The following is an 18,179-nucleotide window of genomic DNA, read 5'->3' on the forward strand; positions in this document are numbered from 1 at the left end:
AATTTTATATCTTAAGTGAATTTGTTACGTTTAAAATGGTTTTGCAAATATCCTACTCACATATCAGTGGTGTATTTAAGAGCCATGTATAATGCATCAATTTTGTCCGCTTTAGATGTATACTGCTAGACGCAATTAACAGAATTGGGATATAATTTTTCTTTGCTGAGTTACATAGCTGTAAACTTGCAAGTTTCGTTTGCTGAAAATTTGCAACTTTCAACAATTTTTATTAAACAATTGACAGCCTAAAGCGAAAATCAACTTCCAACAGTCACTAGATTTTGACTTTTGGGTTTAAATGCAGCAAGCCTCACCAAATTTGGAGCAATGGTTGACGAGGAAAACGATTTCTCCGAAATGGAAAAGTGCCGAAGCGTGGTAGAGGTAGAGAGGGGATGTGGGGGAGGGGCGTGGGAAATGGGGACGGGCGCACTGTCGCCTCGTTAGCTCGCTCACTCGTTCGCCGCGGGAAGGCGAGGGAAAGGGAGCATGCTCTCGGGCAAGCGAGTTGTGGTGAGGGGCGGGAGGGAGGAAGAGGGTGGCTGTCGCTCGCTCGTTCGTCGCACGTCTCGCTAGCTTCGCGGTGGTGGCCAGCCCATCGCGACTGGCAGATTCACGGACGCAGGTGAGTGATCCGTCGAACGTTGACAGCGTTGACGCCGACGCACCAAGAAGAGGAAGAAGTGAGAGAGAGAGAGAGAGAGAGAGAGAGAGAGAGTGATCAAAAGAAGGAAATGCTTGATTCTGCAACCCCTGAGGGAGCACGGCGAAGCGTCGTCAGGGGAGAGGAAACGGGAAGTGAAAGTGGACGTCCGCTCTCTACGGCTACCACGAAACAACTCCGGGAAGGTGATGGAAAGGGCACGTGCTCACGGGTGGATGGAACGGACAAGTTCTGCAGCTACAAATAAAAATATAAATGAATAATCTGCTATACTTACTGCTTAGTAAATGAATATTTCTTTTGCACGGCGGACAGACAGGAAAATGACTAGATCCATTTGTACCAAACCAGCAGAGTGCCGTCAGTGCAGAAACCTATAAGTTCAGTACGTGAAATACGTACGACAGTAAAACTTATCAAGGTTGACATAGTCAACACAGTTTCGTTTATTTACAAAGACGAGCAACTGGATCTCTTGTATCAGCGACGAACACACTATATATCGTGTGTTGGAATCGCAGCTTCATCTGCCATGCACATCTAGAAAGCAGGAGAAAGAAAAATGTAATGAAAGTTGAAGATGTGCAGCCTTGCTTCATGGAAGACATAAACGAGGTATCGAAGAAAACGTATCGTACTAAGCAAACGGTGTTTGTGAATAACTTCAGGCAAATATATATTTTTACCCTCTGCCTTTCTGTTCCTAAACCTTCCCGAAAGTTATACTCCTAAACCAATAGAAGATCCCAAAATTAAGCGAAAGAACACTGCTAGTGTTTCGCTTTCTTCTTTCCTCATTACGCCAAACTGGAGCCATACTCTGGATTTGATCCCTAATTCAATAGCTGCTGCTGCTATTGACCACACGATGTTTCGCGAGCTGTAGCTCCAACCGTGTTAGTAAGAAAGTAGCTTAGTAGCGACAGTAGGGGGATGGGGGTGGAAACGTTAGTTTGAAGATGCCGGCGGAAGCATTTTTCCAATCTATATGTAGAGCAGTGCTGATGCAACAGGAGGCCGACTAGATGTCCCGGAGTCAGCTGCGGCCATGCGCGCAGTCGGCTCGTTTCCCTTTGACGAAAGCTACGCGCGTACTTGTAGGCATTTGTCGTATTAGAAATACATCCAGGCACTTTACAGCTGATAAGAAGCCAAAGTCAAATTTCGCTTTTGAGATGGGGACCAAATAGGATTGGGCAGAGTCGTTTTGATTGCGGCGATATGTAGCCAGGACACCTCAGACGTAGAACGATGTGCTCCAATGCGTGTGATTAGCGGGAGAGGGCCACTTCTAAGTGGTGGATTGAAGTCGTGGAGGGAACAGTGCCTTCAGGTCTGGTAGAATCATAACTGAAGGGACATATCGCCGATTCAGTCAGCGGAGCGAGCATGATACGGCTCAGCGGCAGTGAATTGTACATAAAGAAGTGCTGACCTGGGCACGGTTGGGACATGTTTAGACAGAGAGACAGTCCAGGGTCAGAGCACTTCGTGTGCACTTTCCTTTGTTTCGTCTTTAAATGCGCTGACTATCAATCAGACAACGAGCGTGTTTGTGTGACAATGTTAGACTCGGTGACAGCCTAGGAATTCACAAGCTCAACCTACTAAAAGCGCATTAACTATTTGTGCCTCTACGCTCCAAAACATAGTTCACAAGCGCAGATGCTGCAACTTCTCCGCCGTGACGTCACAGAAAATGAGCGACCGTATAATTATCTTTGAGGATTACGGATAAAATCTCTAAACTCGTAAATTCTTTGAGTTGGAAAGCAATGAATCTGTAACTTCATTTTTAGGTTGTAGTGTTCTGTGAAAAGATGACGTATAGGATACACTCACCATAAACGCCTCCCACTTGGAGCGGATACCTTTTGAAGTTTCCGGTGTGCGCGCGTACAAGTCCTGGGAGAAGACAAATGCAATGAGTCAAATGCCTCGCGCGTTGTCCTGCTCGCTAAGGACAGATCCAACAGTCAAAACGTTGAAATACATTTAATTCTTGTCAGTTCAAATCGACTTTTTAGGGACATTTTGGCGGAGAATATTCAGGGCTAAAGTATAGCATTGCTGCCTTTTATTTTCGCCTTGAAGGGCATATCCCAGGCATAACTAGGGACTGTACAGTCGCATTTTGAAAAGTCTCAATCGACCAAGGCATACTTATAATCAGGGTGTTGAACCGAAAACCGTACCCGAACCGAAATTTTGACCTGAACACGAACCGCTATTCTTTGAACGTGTCGAAACCCGAACCGAACCTGAACCCCCCCACCCCGCAAAAGAAAAAAAGAATAGCGGTCACGGGTTGGCACGAAGCGGTATAATCATATATACTATAGGGCGACAACGGGTGCTCAATAAATTCGCGATTTTTTTGAATAACTACTTGTCATGGAGCGGCATATTTTCGAGTCATCGACACGCCGATTAACGGGCGCCAAAAACGTCGTGGTCTCACGGTGCGGCATATAGTTTCGAGATAGCAACACGCCGATTAACGGGCGCCAGAAACGGCGAACGGGGGACAGCCGTGACACTATACTTCAGCCGGCGCACTTCACTAACAGATTGCTGCGACTCACGAGTTGCGAGTTGCGTTGTGTGCTAGTATGGAGATAGACGATGGGCACGTGGTGGTACACACGGCATGCGGCAGCGCATATACGGCAGACATTACCAAACCCTGACTGGGAGCTCACCACTGTCGTTGAAAAGAAGAGCACAATCATTGTATTCTACCAGTGCCAACATATGGGTAAATAACTTGGAGGTTAACAAGGTAGCTCGAGAACAAGTTAAGGACTGGGCAAAGAGCGATGGAAGGAAAAATCTTAGGCGTAACGTTAGGAGACAGGAAGAGAGCGATATGGATCAGAGAGCAAATGGGAATACCTGATATTATATTTCAGATTAAGAGCAATAATGGCGCTGGGCAGGAGATATATGCAATGCGTTTAGGGCATATAACCGGTGGACCATTAGAATTACAGAATAAGTGCCAAAGGAAGGGATGCGCAGTCTATGGCACGGCAGAAAAATTAGTTGGGGTGATGAAATTCGGAACTTTAGAGGCGGCGCAAGTTGGAATCAGCTAGCGCAAGACGGGGGTAATCACTGGGAGAAGCCTTCATCCTGCAGCGGACATAAAAATAGGTTGATGATGATGATGATGATGATGATGATGATGATGATGATGATGATCTGCTGGTAACAACGGCCACCTTGGTAGAGCCGCTAGCGCTTCTGAACTCCGCACGACGAATTGCCGCGCGACTGGCCGCTCGAGGCACTTTGCGTGTATTCGCGGGCTTCTTTCATGCTCGGAAAAATACTTTTATGTAGCAGGTATTGAGAAACAGAAAGCTGTATCGATAGTTTTTCATGGTGCTCTACAATTTTCTCATTGACACTTTGATAATTAGGACAGTACTTCTCGAGTTAGATCATTAATTATAATTACCTAATTAAATCTCAGTAACGAAAAAAATTACTGGCGGCTACTCCACTGCACTGGAAACAATACCCACTAGGTTTGCTTCGCGTAACGCCGTTCCTCTTTTTTTTTTCATCGTGCTGTGTGATAGCTGGGACACCCTGTATATATGCAGTGGAAGCTCTCGCTTTCACCCTTTGTGACTGAGGTCAGATAATTTCAGGTACTACGGTACCCGTGAGAAGCGAGGGAGATCAACTCCGATTGCCGAGTTTGGTCGGTTTCGTTTCCTTCCTGTTTACGCTCGGTCAACAAATCTCTTCTCGGGTTTCTCCGTAACGCGTATACGATACCTGGACTGAGCGTCGGCGCTGTTGCTTTCGTGTGGATGTGGCGCTGGCGTTCAGCGCGACTGACAGCAAATCTAGATGCCAGTCTGAGTGCTGGCCAAGCTGCTTATTTGACGACGTGTATTTGATGGGCACTCCTGTTGCATCTGTGAAATATCCGGTCCTTCGAAGTCATCATTGTCCAGCCGAATGCCTTCGAGAACGGTGAGGTTAGCCGGACTTTCGACAGTGCTTTCGTATATCAGTATGTCGTAGTTAGTTAATTAGGGCACCATGTTACTTTAGGTCTTTAACGCAGAATTCAGGCGGCACCCTATTTCGCTTACTAGTCAATCTTGGCGGGCATACTGTACCGCGTGAGCAAAAAATTAGTAAAATTAACTGAACAGCTACTATTTCTATCGTGTTGCTTTCTTCAGTTTCTGGACCTTACTTTTCTTTAGGTATTTCCAGGTTGCAAGCGATGATGGCATCGCACGCTCATTATACGCTCAGTTCTGATTGTTGATTTGTGGACATTCTGATGCATACAAAATAAAAGTGTTTTATTGTATGTTCGAGTGCAGTTCTCGTCAAATTACTTCAAGATTGTCAGTTGTCATCCCTGTGCATGCAATGTACTTGCCAGGGGCAGGATAAACTGCACTGCGCTGAACCGGTTCGTGAACCTGTTCAGTGTTGCGACGACCTGTTATAAAATTTATTTTCTTCGAACCGCGGAACGAATCTGCGCGTTGAAACCGAACCAAAACCAAACAGGTATACGCAGGAGGTCCCATATCATGCATCGCGATCTTAAAACAGATGGGCCTATTCTACGTCCCGATAACGAAGTGCATATTGTTCACAGTCGATGTAGAGAAGCCGTCATTAAGTTTTTAGCTGATGGCATTCAATTGATAAATAATTCAAATTAGCTAACTTTTTAATTACTGATCTGAATGGCGTGCATGCAGTCAGTGACGAATTTGTAGAAAAGTGAAATAAACCTAAAACTGGCATGTTTTCAACCAGGTACTATTTGCCCGCTTATATTTCTCGGGCTGAGGAGGAAACTCCGCGAAAAGTGATAAATATCACGCGACTAACCGCTCGCCGGTATTAGAATTACTGCATATGTTCCCCTTATTTATTTATTTTATTCATTTATCGTAATACCCACAGCGCCATTTCCGGCATCAGTGGGGGGGTTGGAAATGAAAAAGGTACACAAAATACCACCGCGTGCTGGTGGCGAGAAAAAGATAACATTGTGATAGGAAAAACACAAAGTCGTTATACATAAAAATGTCGCAGCAAGTAAGAAAATGAATAATTTGATGTTATGGGCACTGCTCTTCAGAGAATTTTTTCTAGTCGGAAATTGTTTTGGTGAGAAAATACATGTTAAAGAGGTCAGTCCGGCACCTGTATTCGTTAACTTTGAGCGAATGGTATCTTCGTACGGACTTCTTAAGGGATCCTATATACAGTAATTCTAGCCCGCATCAAAAAGCAGCGCCCTCAAACAAGCTCTGCAGGAGTTAGTGGGTGATCTGTCGCGCCCCGGGCTCGACGGCGCGATGCCTAGGTGTTGTTATGGTGGCTAGACAACGTAGTCCGTAGACACTATAGTAGACTCTATAGACACCACTAGAACCACAGTGTTGCCACGGGACGAATGCCGGCGCCTCTGCTAACTGCTTGTTTGAGGGCGCTGCCTTATGATGCGGGGCGGACCACGGTGTAAGAATAAGTGGGCGGACGGTTAGTCACGTGATATATTTTTTTCTTATTTCGCAGGGTGGAGTTTGAGCGCAAGTAATTGTCGCCAGATCAGTTGTGGTGATGCGCGAAGTGGATTGGAAAGCTTTGACATGACGTTCACCTCGGCAAATAAAAGCAGAAGATCGCTCGTCTCTTCGTTGTGATTGCTAAGTGTTGAAAACCTGAGAACTTAGCATATCGTTCATTGCTCGTTAACAATACTCTACAGACATGCTAGAGATGACAACTAGATCTACTACACGAGTGGAGACAAGGACGACGTTTGACCTATACAGGCGTTATGCATACCGTTCATTGGTCTTACGAGCGAATGCCCACTATTTGATGAAATTAGCAAAATGTATCAAGAAAAAAAGATCATTTCGCAAGGAAATGTTGCTGCTTATAAACCATTATATTTAACATTATACTATATACCAACGCGTTATCTCATTCAACAAAGATCCCTAAGTGCTGTCGAAGCAGGGAGCTGTTTCGGCGACACGCCCTAATTGTCACCTTCGTTCGCTTGTACATCAAGCAATCTCCGCACATAACACTTACCACGTAGTCCAGGAACTCTAGTTCTTGTTGCTGTAAGAAAAAATATAAATGCTTGGAACGACAAGACGAACAGAACAAAGTGACACGAATCGCATGTGTTTACAGTCTATGGTATAAAACAGGAGCAAGCAAAGGAACTATGCAATGCGTAAGGCGCTTTTTGCGGTTAATTTACATATATGTGTCTGTGATGATGTGGATAGTGACGTGAGGTGGTGACAAGACCAGCTTGGAATGATAATTGTGTTGTGGCAACAAGAAGAGAATCGGTGATGGTGATAGCGAAGACGACACGTGCCACGAACGAAGAAGCGACACGAGAGCACGCAGAGTGTGAGAGCGAGCGGCAGCCTCGAACGTCAAGCTCGCAAAATGGCGGTTCAAGGCTCGGGTACCGGCGACCGGGTGTCCAGCTACCGTGCGGACCTGGTCGGAGATCCAGCTCGTGGCTGGGCTTTCCTGCGCACCAGCGGCCTGCTGTTCTAGAGGCCTGGTGCAGTGCTTCATGCTGGGGACCGGGACGCCTGAGCTACCTGCCTGCTGAGCGAGTCCTGAGGACTGGCGACCGGGTGTCCTGCTACCGTGCGGACCTGGTCGTAGATCCCGCTCGTGGCTCTGCTCTCCTCTGCACCAGCGGCCTGCTGTCATAGCGGCATGGTGCAGTGCTTCCTGCTGGCCACCGGGACGCCTGAGCTGCCTGTCTGCTGACCGAGCCCGACGTTATAGCATCCGAGGCGTTACAGGCCAGGCGTTACTGGCCAGCTACAGCAGTGGCCTGGTGTTCTACCGGCGTGCTGTTTTTCTCCTGCTTCCACGTCCCGACAAGGTGCGGCGCGACAGCAGCGACGTAGCCACAACGACGCTCCACCGTCACAACCACCGCAACGACGATGCACACGGGCGAGTGGCGACGCAAGAGGGCTTGGCACGTGTTTATATAGGACAAACAATTCGCGAACTCTAGTCCACGTACATGTAAATCGTTTGTATCGTGCTAGCGTGTCTGTTAAAGTCTGTGTTTAGTGTAGCAAGCTCCCGTCTGCCATGTCATTATTAAAGGATCCTGGGCCCAACGGGAAACACCGGCAAGTTAGTTTGTCGTTGTCGTTTCCATCACAGTGTCAGAACTTCATAGCAATACTAATGAACACAGTCAGAAGAATAGCTAAAGCGTGCGTGCACAGGCAACACTGGGTAGGGCACGCAGCACCAGCGCTGAACTGTCTGTTTCAATTATGTAAGAACTGTATGTTGGGACGAGGAGTTTGTACGAATACATGGTTGGCCTAACAGCTAGCGCAAAAAAGAAGAATGAAAAAAAAAAAAAAAAGGGAAGAAACCGGGCGAGAGAACGACCGCACAAAGCGCTATCGACATACCTACAAATTTGCTGTGAATACTTTTCAATGTAGCAAAGCTTGACGGTGACTCTAAACATTCTATTGGTATAATACACGTTTCCTCAATAGCTAAAAGGTCATATTTAACGTGAGTGCAAGCTGCCAGAAAAGACGTGAAAACAAAACACGACCGAGTGGCGACGTCGCGTCGGAGTACTCGCACCAGCGCACTATCTGGCGTCACGAAATTCGGCAGCCTCTGCTCGGGTCTACAGTTAATCATTTCACCGGTCGAGAACTACTACGCTGCATTCTGAAATAACCTAGGACTCGAACTAGCTGGTTTTGAGAACTCTTCCTGCAACAAAAGGGCCCATATATGAGATAACGACAGCGCAAAATGAAAGAAAGAAAAACACAGATGTATGCGAGCAACTCGTACGTTAAAGAGAGTGAAGCTGTCAGGCTGTTCTCGCATAGTTTGGATGGAAGTCCTAAGGGTCTGGGGCCGAATTCACAAAACTTTTTGCTCGTTTGTGAGTATTAACCCTGCCATTAGCTGGGTACCTTGGCTAGTGACATTGACACGGGTACTTGCAAGTACACATGTCAATATGTTGAGCATCACGATTGACTGAAATGTTCTTTTACGAACAATTCTTAAGAGCTTTTTGTGAATACAGGCCCTGGTTTGGCACTGCCCCAAACCTACCCAGGACATTAGCAGGCGCGTCAGTATATCCGGTGCAGTTTCGTCACTATACCCGAGCTTTTTTCAAACGCTCTATAGTATACATGCGAGCGTACTTCTATAGGTTCGGCGTCTACCAAGACGTCTACAAGGCGGACGCGTCGTCTGCTTATAGTATAGTGCTATTTAAAGGCTGTGGTAAGACAACTGGGCAATTGCTAGCCCCAAAGCCTTGCCGATTGCCTAGTACTTGAATTCCCGAACTTTGCGGAGAAAAGCGTTGGCGTTCCAGTTACTTTCTTAACAAAACGTCGTTTTATGCGCTGAAGCACAAAAGTAACTCGAACGTACGCCAATGCATATCTCCGCAAAGTTCGGGAATTAATATTTCGAAACTGGCGTCATCCTGGCAATTCGTTCCAAGTGGATCCGCCTTGCGAAGTTGCGAACTCCACGGCTACAATTTGTAAATCGCAATGTGGGCCATAAGGTAATTAGTTAAAAAGTTAATTAGCAATTTTATTGCGATAGCAATTATATGGACACTCCAAAACAAATTTCTGCCGTCGGCGTCGCCGTCGCCGTGAGGTTCCGTATGACGTCAATGGAGATGAAATCGTCGCCGCGCGCCGCCGAACGCTGTATGTGCGAGTGAAAGGGCGCGAGGGACGCGCGCTTTCACGGGGAGTGAACCCACGGCGGAGAACAAACGCGCGTTCTGCGCCGTGCTCCCAAGTAGGCGTCTCTTTCCTCCTTTACAATCACCATATATGTAGAGCAAACGCGCCTTCTTCCGATGCGCGAAAGGCCGTGGGGGGGAGGGGGAGGGAAGGGAGGCGACGTTTAGCTGTTGGCGCTGAGCCGTGCTCCCTCAAGGGCTGCAGAAGATAGCGCCAACCTTTCCCTTTCCCTCAAGAACCACTTATCAAATGCCTATTTATATCAGAGGCTCCGGCAACAGTCACCAACGCCGCATGCATTTTGTGCGAACGCGGGCAAAACGCCGACGGTGTCGACAACAGTTCTGCGTGCTGCCGGTGCTGCTGCATGTCCAAGTTTATACAGCTGATAAAGCTACTATCATTACTCCGTATAGCTCTCTACAAATTTGCTATCGCAATTGATGCTTCGCCTTTCGGGTGAAACTGCGACAACTTTTTTAAGTTTGTCTATTATGCATTTCTATTTTTTTGTGTGCAAGTAATGTCCGCCTCTTTGAGTACACCAGCTGATGCACTAGAATTGTGAAATCTGCCACAGGAAACCTTTAAAATTTTTGAAAGTGTTCGCTGAAACACCGTGTATACTACTCATTTGTAAGTTATGAACAATTTACCCAAAGGGAAATTTCGTTGCAATTGGGCCTTTAGAAATCAACGATCTTTCCGCCAAATTGATGAAACTGGAATATTGAAAGAATACTGCGCCAATATAAAATTACACTGTTGTGCTTTAGCGTCCCTTTAACATCATAGAGACGCGAAAGTATTGATTTGAAAGCTCGCGTGCAGAATAATAATAACGCGGCGACGCGAGAGAGTGTACCTTTGCAATCTAGTAAAGCTTTTCCATGGCATCGCGCGTTGCGCTCGTACTTCGTGCCCCTCCATGTGAATGTGCCTGTTTTTGCGCTGCGTTCTGTTATATTATTATAACATTATATTAAATTGTATTTCAATAGAAACTCGAAATACTACCAGATATTTCTCCCATCGCACTCACAGATAGTATATAGTCTTTCGTGCAGAGAAACAGTAAATATACCTTTTTTGATTTGTCGTTTCTTTCCTCCAGCCGTTTCAAGACGTCTTCTATCTGCAGAGGGAACAATGGCTTAAATGTGTCATCAGTACTATACGCACTCGCGCGCGCGCAATGGTATTCTTAAGAAAAGAGCCGCTACGGATTGCACGTTGCGTTGACTAATTAAAAAAAATAATTGAGGAAAACAGTGGTACGCAACAAACTTCATTAAAAGTGATTTCGCGGTTGTAGGCAGATCATTTCTGTGTTTCGCATCACACGTATTTGAATACGGATGTCGGATGCTGGTCACGAGTTGCTCATCGGAACAACGATCTCCCTCCACACACGCACACACACGCACACGCACACACACACACACACGCACACGCACACGCACGCACACGCACACGCACACACACGCACACGCACACACACGCACACGCACACACACGCACACGCACACGCACACGCACACGCACACGCACACGCACACGCACACGCACACACACACACACACACACACACACCAAGACCGACGTAGAAAATGTTATGGACGCTTTAGGGGCAGATTCCATACTAATTTGACCAACCTATCTCTGTTTTATAAGTTGGGTTGCGGAAAAGAAATAAGGCATATACATGCTTAAATTACACTTACGGTGCTTATTTCTTCAGGGGTCATGCCAACTTTCTTGAGACATTTTTCCTCTGAAACGGCAGTTTCAGTATTAATTAGAAACGCATGCAAACTATGGAGCAATAATAATAATAATAATAATAATAATAATATAATAATAATAATAATAATAATAATAATAATAATAATAATAATAATAATAATAATAATAATAATAATAATAAACGTGGAATTGAAACATGAAACAGTTGCTTGCTGAGAAGAAAAAAAAACAGAAAAAGAAAAGAACGAGAGAAAGACATACATGCTATTATAAAATCTACTGCACATGTAGTTTTTCAAGTGCAAAAATGCTATGTGGCAATCTAGCTGCGATCTTCGATTTTCTACTCAAAATACACTCGCAGGGGTGCACACACAAATATAGTAACTTACCTCCCTCCAGCCCCTCCCACCCAGAACGATGGAACATGGCAGTAAAAAAAAAAAAAAAAAAAAAAAAAATAAAAAAAAAAAGGGGAATGTGTGAACAATAAAAATTTGTAATACAAAGTGAACACCTCAGTACCAAATGAAAAAAATTCGACTCGTTCAATTTCTTCGAGTATAGGATCACGCCGGAATGTACGGGGACATATTACATTGAAAAAAAAAATGATATATTCTCATGCCTCACGCAGAGCCATATCTTCCTCGACTCTGGCCCCAGCGGATGCCTCCCCAATAGTGATGCAGAACTATCGATAGTACTATGTGGATACATTTCCCTTTCCGCTAATGCTATTGACAAGTTGCTCAGTTGAACGAGTTGCCAAACATGGATGAATGTGCGCAAACTCTAGAGGCTGACTGTCAATCATGAATTCTTGTCCTCTTGCCAGGCCTATTGTAGCATTGTCCTGTATATTAATATTCAACCCTACTCTTACATTTTCTCGGCTATCGTCCTGAATCATTTGTTGCAATTCATCCCTAGCATTGCTGAACAAGGCAATGCCAGCTGCCAAGCGTAGGTCGCTGAGATATTCGTTCTTAATCCTCCCTCCTAATTCTTCCCAGTCTAATAGTTTGAACACCTCTTTTAAGCATGTAGCGAATAGTATTGGAGAGATTGTCGCTCCTTACTCGATTCATTTCACGATGGACACTTTTTTTCGCTTTTCTTGCGGCGAATTAAGCTAGCTGTTGAGTCTTTATAGATTTTAGCCAAGATATTCACGTATGCTTCCTGTAATCCTTGATTATACAATGCGTCCATGACTGATGGTATTTCTACTGAATCAAATGCATTTTCATAATTTATGAAAGCCATATAGAGAGGTTGGTTCTTCTCGGTAGATTTCTCAGTTACCTTATATATATTCATATGAATATGTTCCATTGTAGTGTATCCCTTCTTACTCTTTCACTACGCACGTGGCACAAATTTGTCAAACTGGAAGAGAAAGTAAAATCGTTTTCCCCTCAACTATTCGTGGAGCTTCCTTAAACCACTCTGTGCTCGGAAATCCGCTTCATCGTGGCAACTGTGCAGCGGCCTACAATGAGCATGCAGACGCAAGAAAATTTGCGAGTGATGATAGGCTTCAAGAAAAATCGGAGGTTGTCATGTAAGCTTGCACGTGAAGCCGAAAACAAGCTTACGTTACTAAATTGTGCAGGGGGAGAAGAGTAATATAGTTAGACTTTAACAGTCGATTGTTACGAAATATTTGGTTAGAATGTCTAATATATGAAAATACCGAATAGTTTCTTTTCGAATACTAATACGAATACGAATAGTTCGTCAGTGTATTCGATTCGTATGCGGAACTTCGAATATTCGCCCGCCCCTACTTTCTATGGCTCCTTCGCCCGTTTTCGTGGCCGGTGGTCGGTGAGCGGAGGTCAGAATTTAGCCACCTATACAAAGCCGCCTGTAAAACCTTTAAGGTAACTAACTTAAAATTTAAAAGCTATTAAGAGTAAAGGTTACCACAAATGACACGCAGTCATCAGTGTATTGGCAAACTGTAGAGCAGAAAAACACATACAGAAAGAAGAAACGAGACGACAGGCAAGTGTCTTCTACTTTCTATTTATGCGCTACAATTTGCTAATATGTTGAACCAACAGACCCCAACAGCTACAATTCTGAAGAATCATCAGTGGTTATATGAGGCTAAAAAATTCGGTGTATCATGCGCGATACATGGTGCCCATATGCGGGCTCGAAGAACCAAGAAACACCGTCTACATTTCAGGAAAATAAAAACTAATTGCCGCACTCGCTCACCGAGTCGCGCGGCGAGCGTCTGGAAGTCTTTGGTGGAGCCCGTGAGATCGGAATCTGCAGCGAACGCAACGACCAGCAGAGCGACCGCGGGGCACAACCTGAGCACGCCAACCATGTTGCCGAGAGCTCAGGACGTGCCGAGGCACGAGCGGTTCTCGTTCCAAGCTTATGGCAACTCGCCCACTATGGTGCATACCCATTACGAGGGGTATACACGAGGGATTAAAATGAATTTGGCGTGAAAATTGGATTCGACATAAACGTTAAAATGGGCGGAGAGCACAAAAGCATTTTAAAAAATGAGTGAGATAGTTGCAAAGAAATAAGTGGAAGTAGTTATCATGATTGTTTTTTTTTTTTTTTTTTTTTTTTTTTTTGCGATGGCTCTTACCCACTACTGCAATTTGGCCAAAAAGTCAGCGTTGAAAAGGATAGTACGTTCTTGGTCAATCTCACTAGAGAGGAAAATCTGCCACTAACATCTAGACTCTACATCTACATATGCATGTATACGTGCGTGCCTGTGTCTTCGTAGGTGGAACGGGGGGGGGGGGGGGGGAGGGAGGGGGGTGATAAACGCTTAATGAAAAGAAAGAGGGTGAGAAGAAGCATAGTGGAAACATTAAAATTCTTGGCCTATCCCCCTTGGTGGGTGCGAGCCATGACAGAGGTACATCATCATCATCATCATCATCGTCATCATAATCATCATCATCATCAAAAGGGTCATGCACCACTCCTAGGGCTTGGTGATAAAACACAATCCGCGGATAGCATACGCTGCTGTGAACACCTCAGCCAAGTTTTGCAGTCGTGCGCGGCGCCTGGAGCTCGCAAGCAGCGGGGCGCGAAGTCAACTTTCTCTCAAACGATCTCTTTTCGACAGAAGCCTGCTTCTCACTCTTTTCTGGACGCTTGCAGATGGCTATATGCAGGTGCAGATGCGATAGCGGATGCCCTTACGCAGCTGCTATTGGCCAATAGCTGACATAAATCAAGAAAGGTGTTTGCATCAGTGCGCTTCTGTATCAGTGCGCTTCTGGTGTATATTTATTGACGCAGTTTGACAAACAGGCTGAAGTAAACTTCTGCTTTCGAATTTCGATAAAAATTAAGTATTTCTGGAAGATATTACCATATGAATTATATTACTATTGACCTCAAATCTTCGTTCAGAATGTTCGCGGGTGACTGTGTAGTTTACAGGACTATAGAGAATGAACGTGATTCCGAATACTTGCAGCATGATTTGAATGTAAAAGCATCCTGGTGTGCCCATTCAGAAATGTCGTTGAATGTTAAAAAGTGTGTTCACGTCATCCTTACAAGGAGACGTTCATACCAGTTGAATACGTATACCGTAAATAACGCTGCTTTAGGCATGGTCAGGGAATATAAATATCTAGGAGTTTATTTAACGCGTGGTTTGAGGTGGACTAGGCACGTTCACCACATAAAAGTTAAGGCTGCACGTGTTTTGGGTTTTCTTATAAGACGAAATTTCAGTGAACTTTCATCTAACTTAAAAGAACAACTGTATTTCACTCACGTGCGCTCATTGTTAGAGTACGCATGTGTTTGCTGGGATCCGCATACCAAAGAGCTGGCCGATACGCTTGAAAAAATACAGAATAGGGCAGTGCGATTCGTTTTAGGCAATTGGGATCGTCAACTTAATATGAGAGAAAGCAAAAGTAAACTTAAATGGGAAGACTTGAAAGATCGTAGACGAAACCTCAGGTTGAATTTTTTTCATAATATCTACCATTCCAAAAGTGGAATCGATAAGGAGAAGTACATCCAAGCGCCGTCATATATATCCCAAAGGGACCACAGTCTCAAAGTAAATGAATTTTCCTTTAAAGGTAACGTCCTGCGCTATTCATTTTTGTTAGATCTATACGAGAGTGAAATGATATTCCGCCTATGATTGTATCCATTGTCTCTAATGATGATTTTACCACGATTTGTGTAATTAGTTTCTTTGTTACTGGTCTCAATTATGATGCTTGCTTTTATGTATCCCCCTGCTGTAATGCCTGCAAAGGCGAAGCAGGTATCAAATAAATAAATAAGTAAATATAAATAAATTGTGCTATTGATAGCGCTTAAAATGCACAAGTTGGAAGTGGCTACTATTCGTCGGTCAAGTCCCACGTGGATGATATAATTTCTGCAAATAGAACAGAGAAAGAAACAAATAGGAGAACAATGAAGACATTAAATTAAACTGTGGGAGTCTGAAATGAAGTATTCTATGGCATGAGTTGCATGCCTTCCTGCACATGTGCCTCAGTGTGGATCTTCTAAAAAGTAACACTAGAGGAACATTCAAGGGCATCCCATGCTGGCGCAGTGGAATTTCCAACGCAGTCCTTCTCTGTGAGGAAAAGCGCCAGCAAGCCAGTAAAAAGAAATTATGATTCTTTGCTGTTGTTATTTTTACCGTCGTCGTGGTCTAGGACGTTGATGTAAACATGAAAAAGATAACCCAAAAAATAAGTTGTAGAAGTCGTGAATGAAGACTGAATGAATAACTTTTATACTAAATGGGATGGCACTGTGGCCTGTGCTGGGGTGAAGGAAGATGGTTAGGGTATAGAGAAGAGGGGCCGGAGTGAACCTCGTCACTGCCGCCGAAGACGAGACGCTCCCAAGAACATGATATAAAATAAATATTAGTAAAAACTGAATATAGGAACTCCCAAGCAGTGCAACAAGGTCACTGCGGAGATGTGCTAAAAAGCGCGCGGTATAATTATAGGCAGGAGAAAGAGGGAAAATGCAGAGCTCGAATAAAGTTATGTTAAACGAACAAAATAAATTCATGCGTAGGCTATTAATTCCTTTCTCAATTTAAGCAGTAAAATGTAGAACATTTGCGTCTTACGTTATCATTCGAACGTACACTGTTATGTTCAGTAACGGGGCATGTGTGTAACACGTAAATGTAGCATCGGCTAAATTTATTACAACAGTGTGCCAATCCTGCAAAAGAAGAACGGGAAAAAGAAAATGTAAAAAGTGACAAATAAAAGATTAATATTGTAAAGTGTATTACTTCATAAATGTTCAGAACTGAAAAATTCGTTGCGGGAACGTGTTTAAATGCTCATTACAGGTTTAACCAAAGCGATAGGTGGCTGTGAGAGACGTGGTCGTGGGATGTTCCGGATTAAACTCAACCACCTGTTATGTTCTCCAACATACACCCACCGTGTATGTATACGCGAGCATTCTTTCGAATTCCGGCCCCGTCGGAATGCGGCAGGCGCGGGCCCGAGGGAAAGAAGGAAAAATGCGTGTGTGTGTGTTTGTGAGCGTTTGTTTGTGTCTGATTTCGTGCGTGTGCGTTGTGTGGTGGGCGTGTTGTATGTGCGTGCGAGTGTGTATGCGTGCGTGGTGTGTGTGTGTGTGCGTGGCGTGTCAGGCCGTCAGACAAAAAAAAAATTCCAGGCTTCTTCGTTAAGGCCAGCATCTCCCTCTCTCTCTCCCCTTTGCGACACTTGATGACACCGAGTGAGTAAGTAAATAAGACAATTTATTTAGGAAAAACTGGCACAAGTGCCCACCCGGAAGTGGTTGTCTTGTAGCATCTGTGAAAGCACTATGGCCTGCGGACGCCAGTTTGGCAGCTTCGCGACCACACACACCTGAAAAACGAACAAGAAAGGTTAGTATGCGGTAACCGAAAAAGATTAGTGCTCGCGAGCAGGTTACTTTTTTTTTATATCTTCGAACACATTCTATACTAATAAACGCATATTTTATTGCGATAGCAATTATATGGACACTCCAAGCGGATTTCTGCCGTCGGCGTCGCCGTCGCCGTGAGGTTCCGTATGACGTCAACGGCGATGAAATCGTCGCCGATGATAAGTGGTTCTTGAGGGAAAGGGAAAGGTTGGCGCTATCTTCTGCAGCCCTTGAGGGAGCACGGCTGCCGCGCTCCGGACGCTGTATGTGCGAGTGAAAGGGCGCGAGGGACGCGCGCTTTCACAGGGAGCGAACGCACGTCGAAGAGCAAACGCGCGTTCTGTGCCGTGCTCCCTGAAGGCTGCAGAATTAAGCGTCTCCTTCCTCCTTTCCATATATAGAGAGCAAACGCGACTTTTTCCGTCGCGCGAAATGCTGTGGGGGGACGGGAGGGAGGGAGGGAGGGAGGGAGAGAGGGAGGGGAGGCGACGTTTAGCTGTGGCACCAAATGCATATTTATATAAAAACGCCGCGCGCGTTCAGAGCGAACGCGGGCAAAACGCCGACGGCGTCGACAACAGTTCTGCGCGTTGCTCGTGCTGTTGCATGTCCAAGTTTATACAGCTGATAAAACTACTATCCTTACTCCGTATAGCTCTCTACTAATTTGCTATCGCAATTGATGCTGCGGCTTTCGGGTGAAACTGCGCCAATCGTTTTTTTTTTTCTATATACTATTTGGGGGTCGTCGATGCGGAAGCTGTTTTACTGTGCTGTCTAACGCATACACTCATATATACTCTGCAATCAGTGGAGGGGTGTATTGGCCTCGAGGACCTGCCATGGCTCCATCTATACTGAATTAAACCTCTCCGTGACGTAGAAAGCGACATACCGCGATACTGGCTGCTAAGGATTCAGCTTCTCCAGCGGTTTAGCCATTTGCACGGTTAATTCCGAGTGCTTGCCATGTTTCAAGTGTTGTATGTGTGGAGTCTTGGCTGCAAAACAACCTAGCGCGTACATCCCAG

At 45.1% G+C, this 18,179-nt stretch overlaps 1 protein-coding gene across 3 annotated transcripts in view; it reads right to left on the reverse strand.

Moving 5' to 3' along the window:
• Positions 1-1,089: 1,089 nt before the first annotated feature.
• LOC125944150 (uncharacterized) overlaps positions 1,090-18,179 on the reverse strand; it is a 33,046-nt gene continuing 15,956 nt past the window's right edge. The window contains exons 1-6 of one of the 3 annotated variants that reach the window (XM_049664311.1): positions 13,453-13,622; positions 11,199-11,248; positions 10,559-10,609; positions 6,764-6,793; positions 2,510-2,572; positions 1,090-1,207 (exon numbers count right to left, since the gene is read on the reverse strand). In XM_049664311.1, coding sequence (XP_049520268.1) covers positions 1,163-1,207; positions 2,510-2,572; positions 6,764-6,793; positions 10,559-10,609; positions 11,199-11,248; positions 13,453-13,567 — 354 coding nt within the window. In that variant the 5' untranslated portion in view covers positions 13,568-13,622 and the 3' untranslated portion in view covers positions 1,090-1,162. Of the gene's footprint in view, positions 1,208-2,509; positions 2,573-6,763; positions 6,794-10,558; positions 10,610-11,198; positions 11,249-13,452; positions 13,623-18,179 lie in introns of those variants that run through there. The other 2 variants (XM_049664313.1, XM_049664312.1) reach the window with 2 other exon arrangements.

Source organism: Dermacentor silvarum, chromosome 3 (genome assembly GCF_013339745.2).
Source record: "Dermacentor silvarum isolate Dsil-2018 chromosome 3, BIME_Dsil_1.4, whole genome shotgun sequence".
Classification (NCBI taxonomy): domain Eukaryota; kingdom Metazoa; phylum Arthropoda; class Arachnida; order Ixodida; family Ixodidae; genus Dermacentor; species Dermacentor silvarum.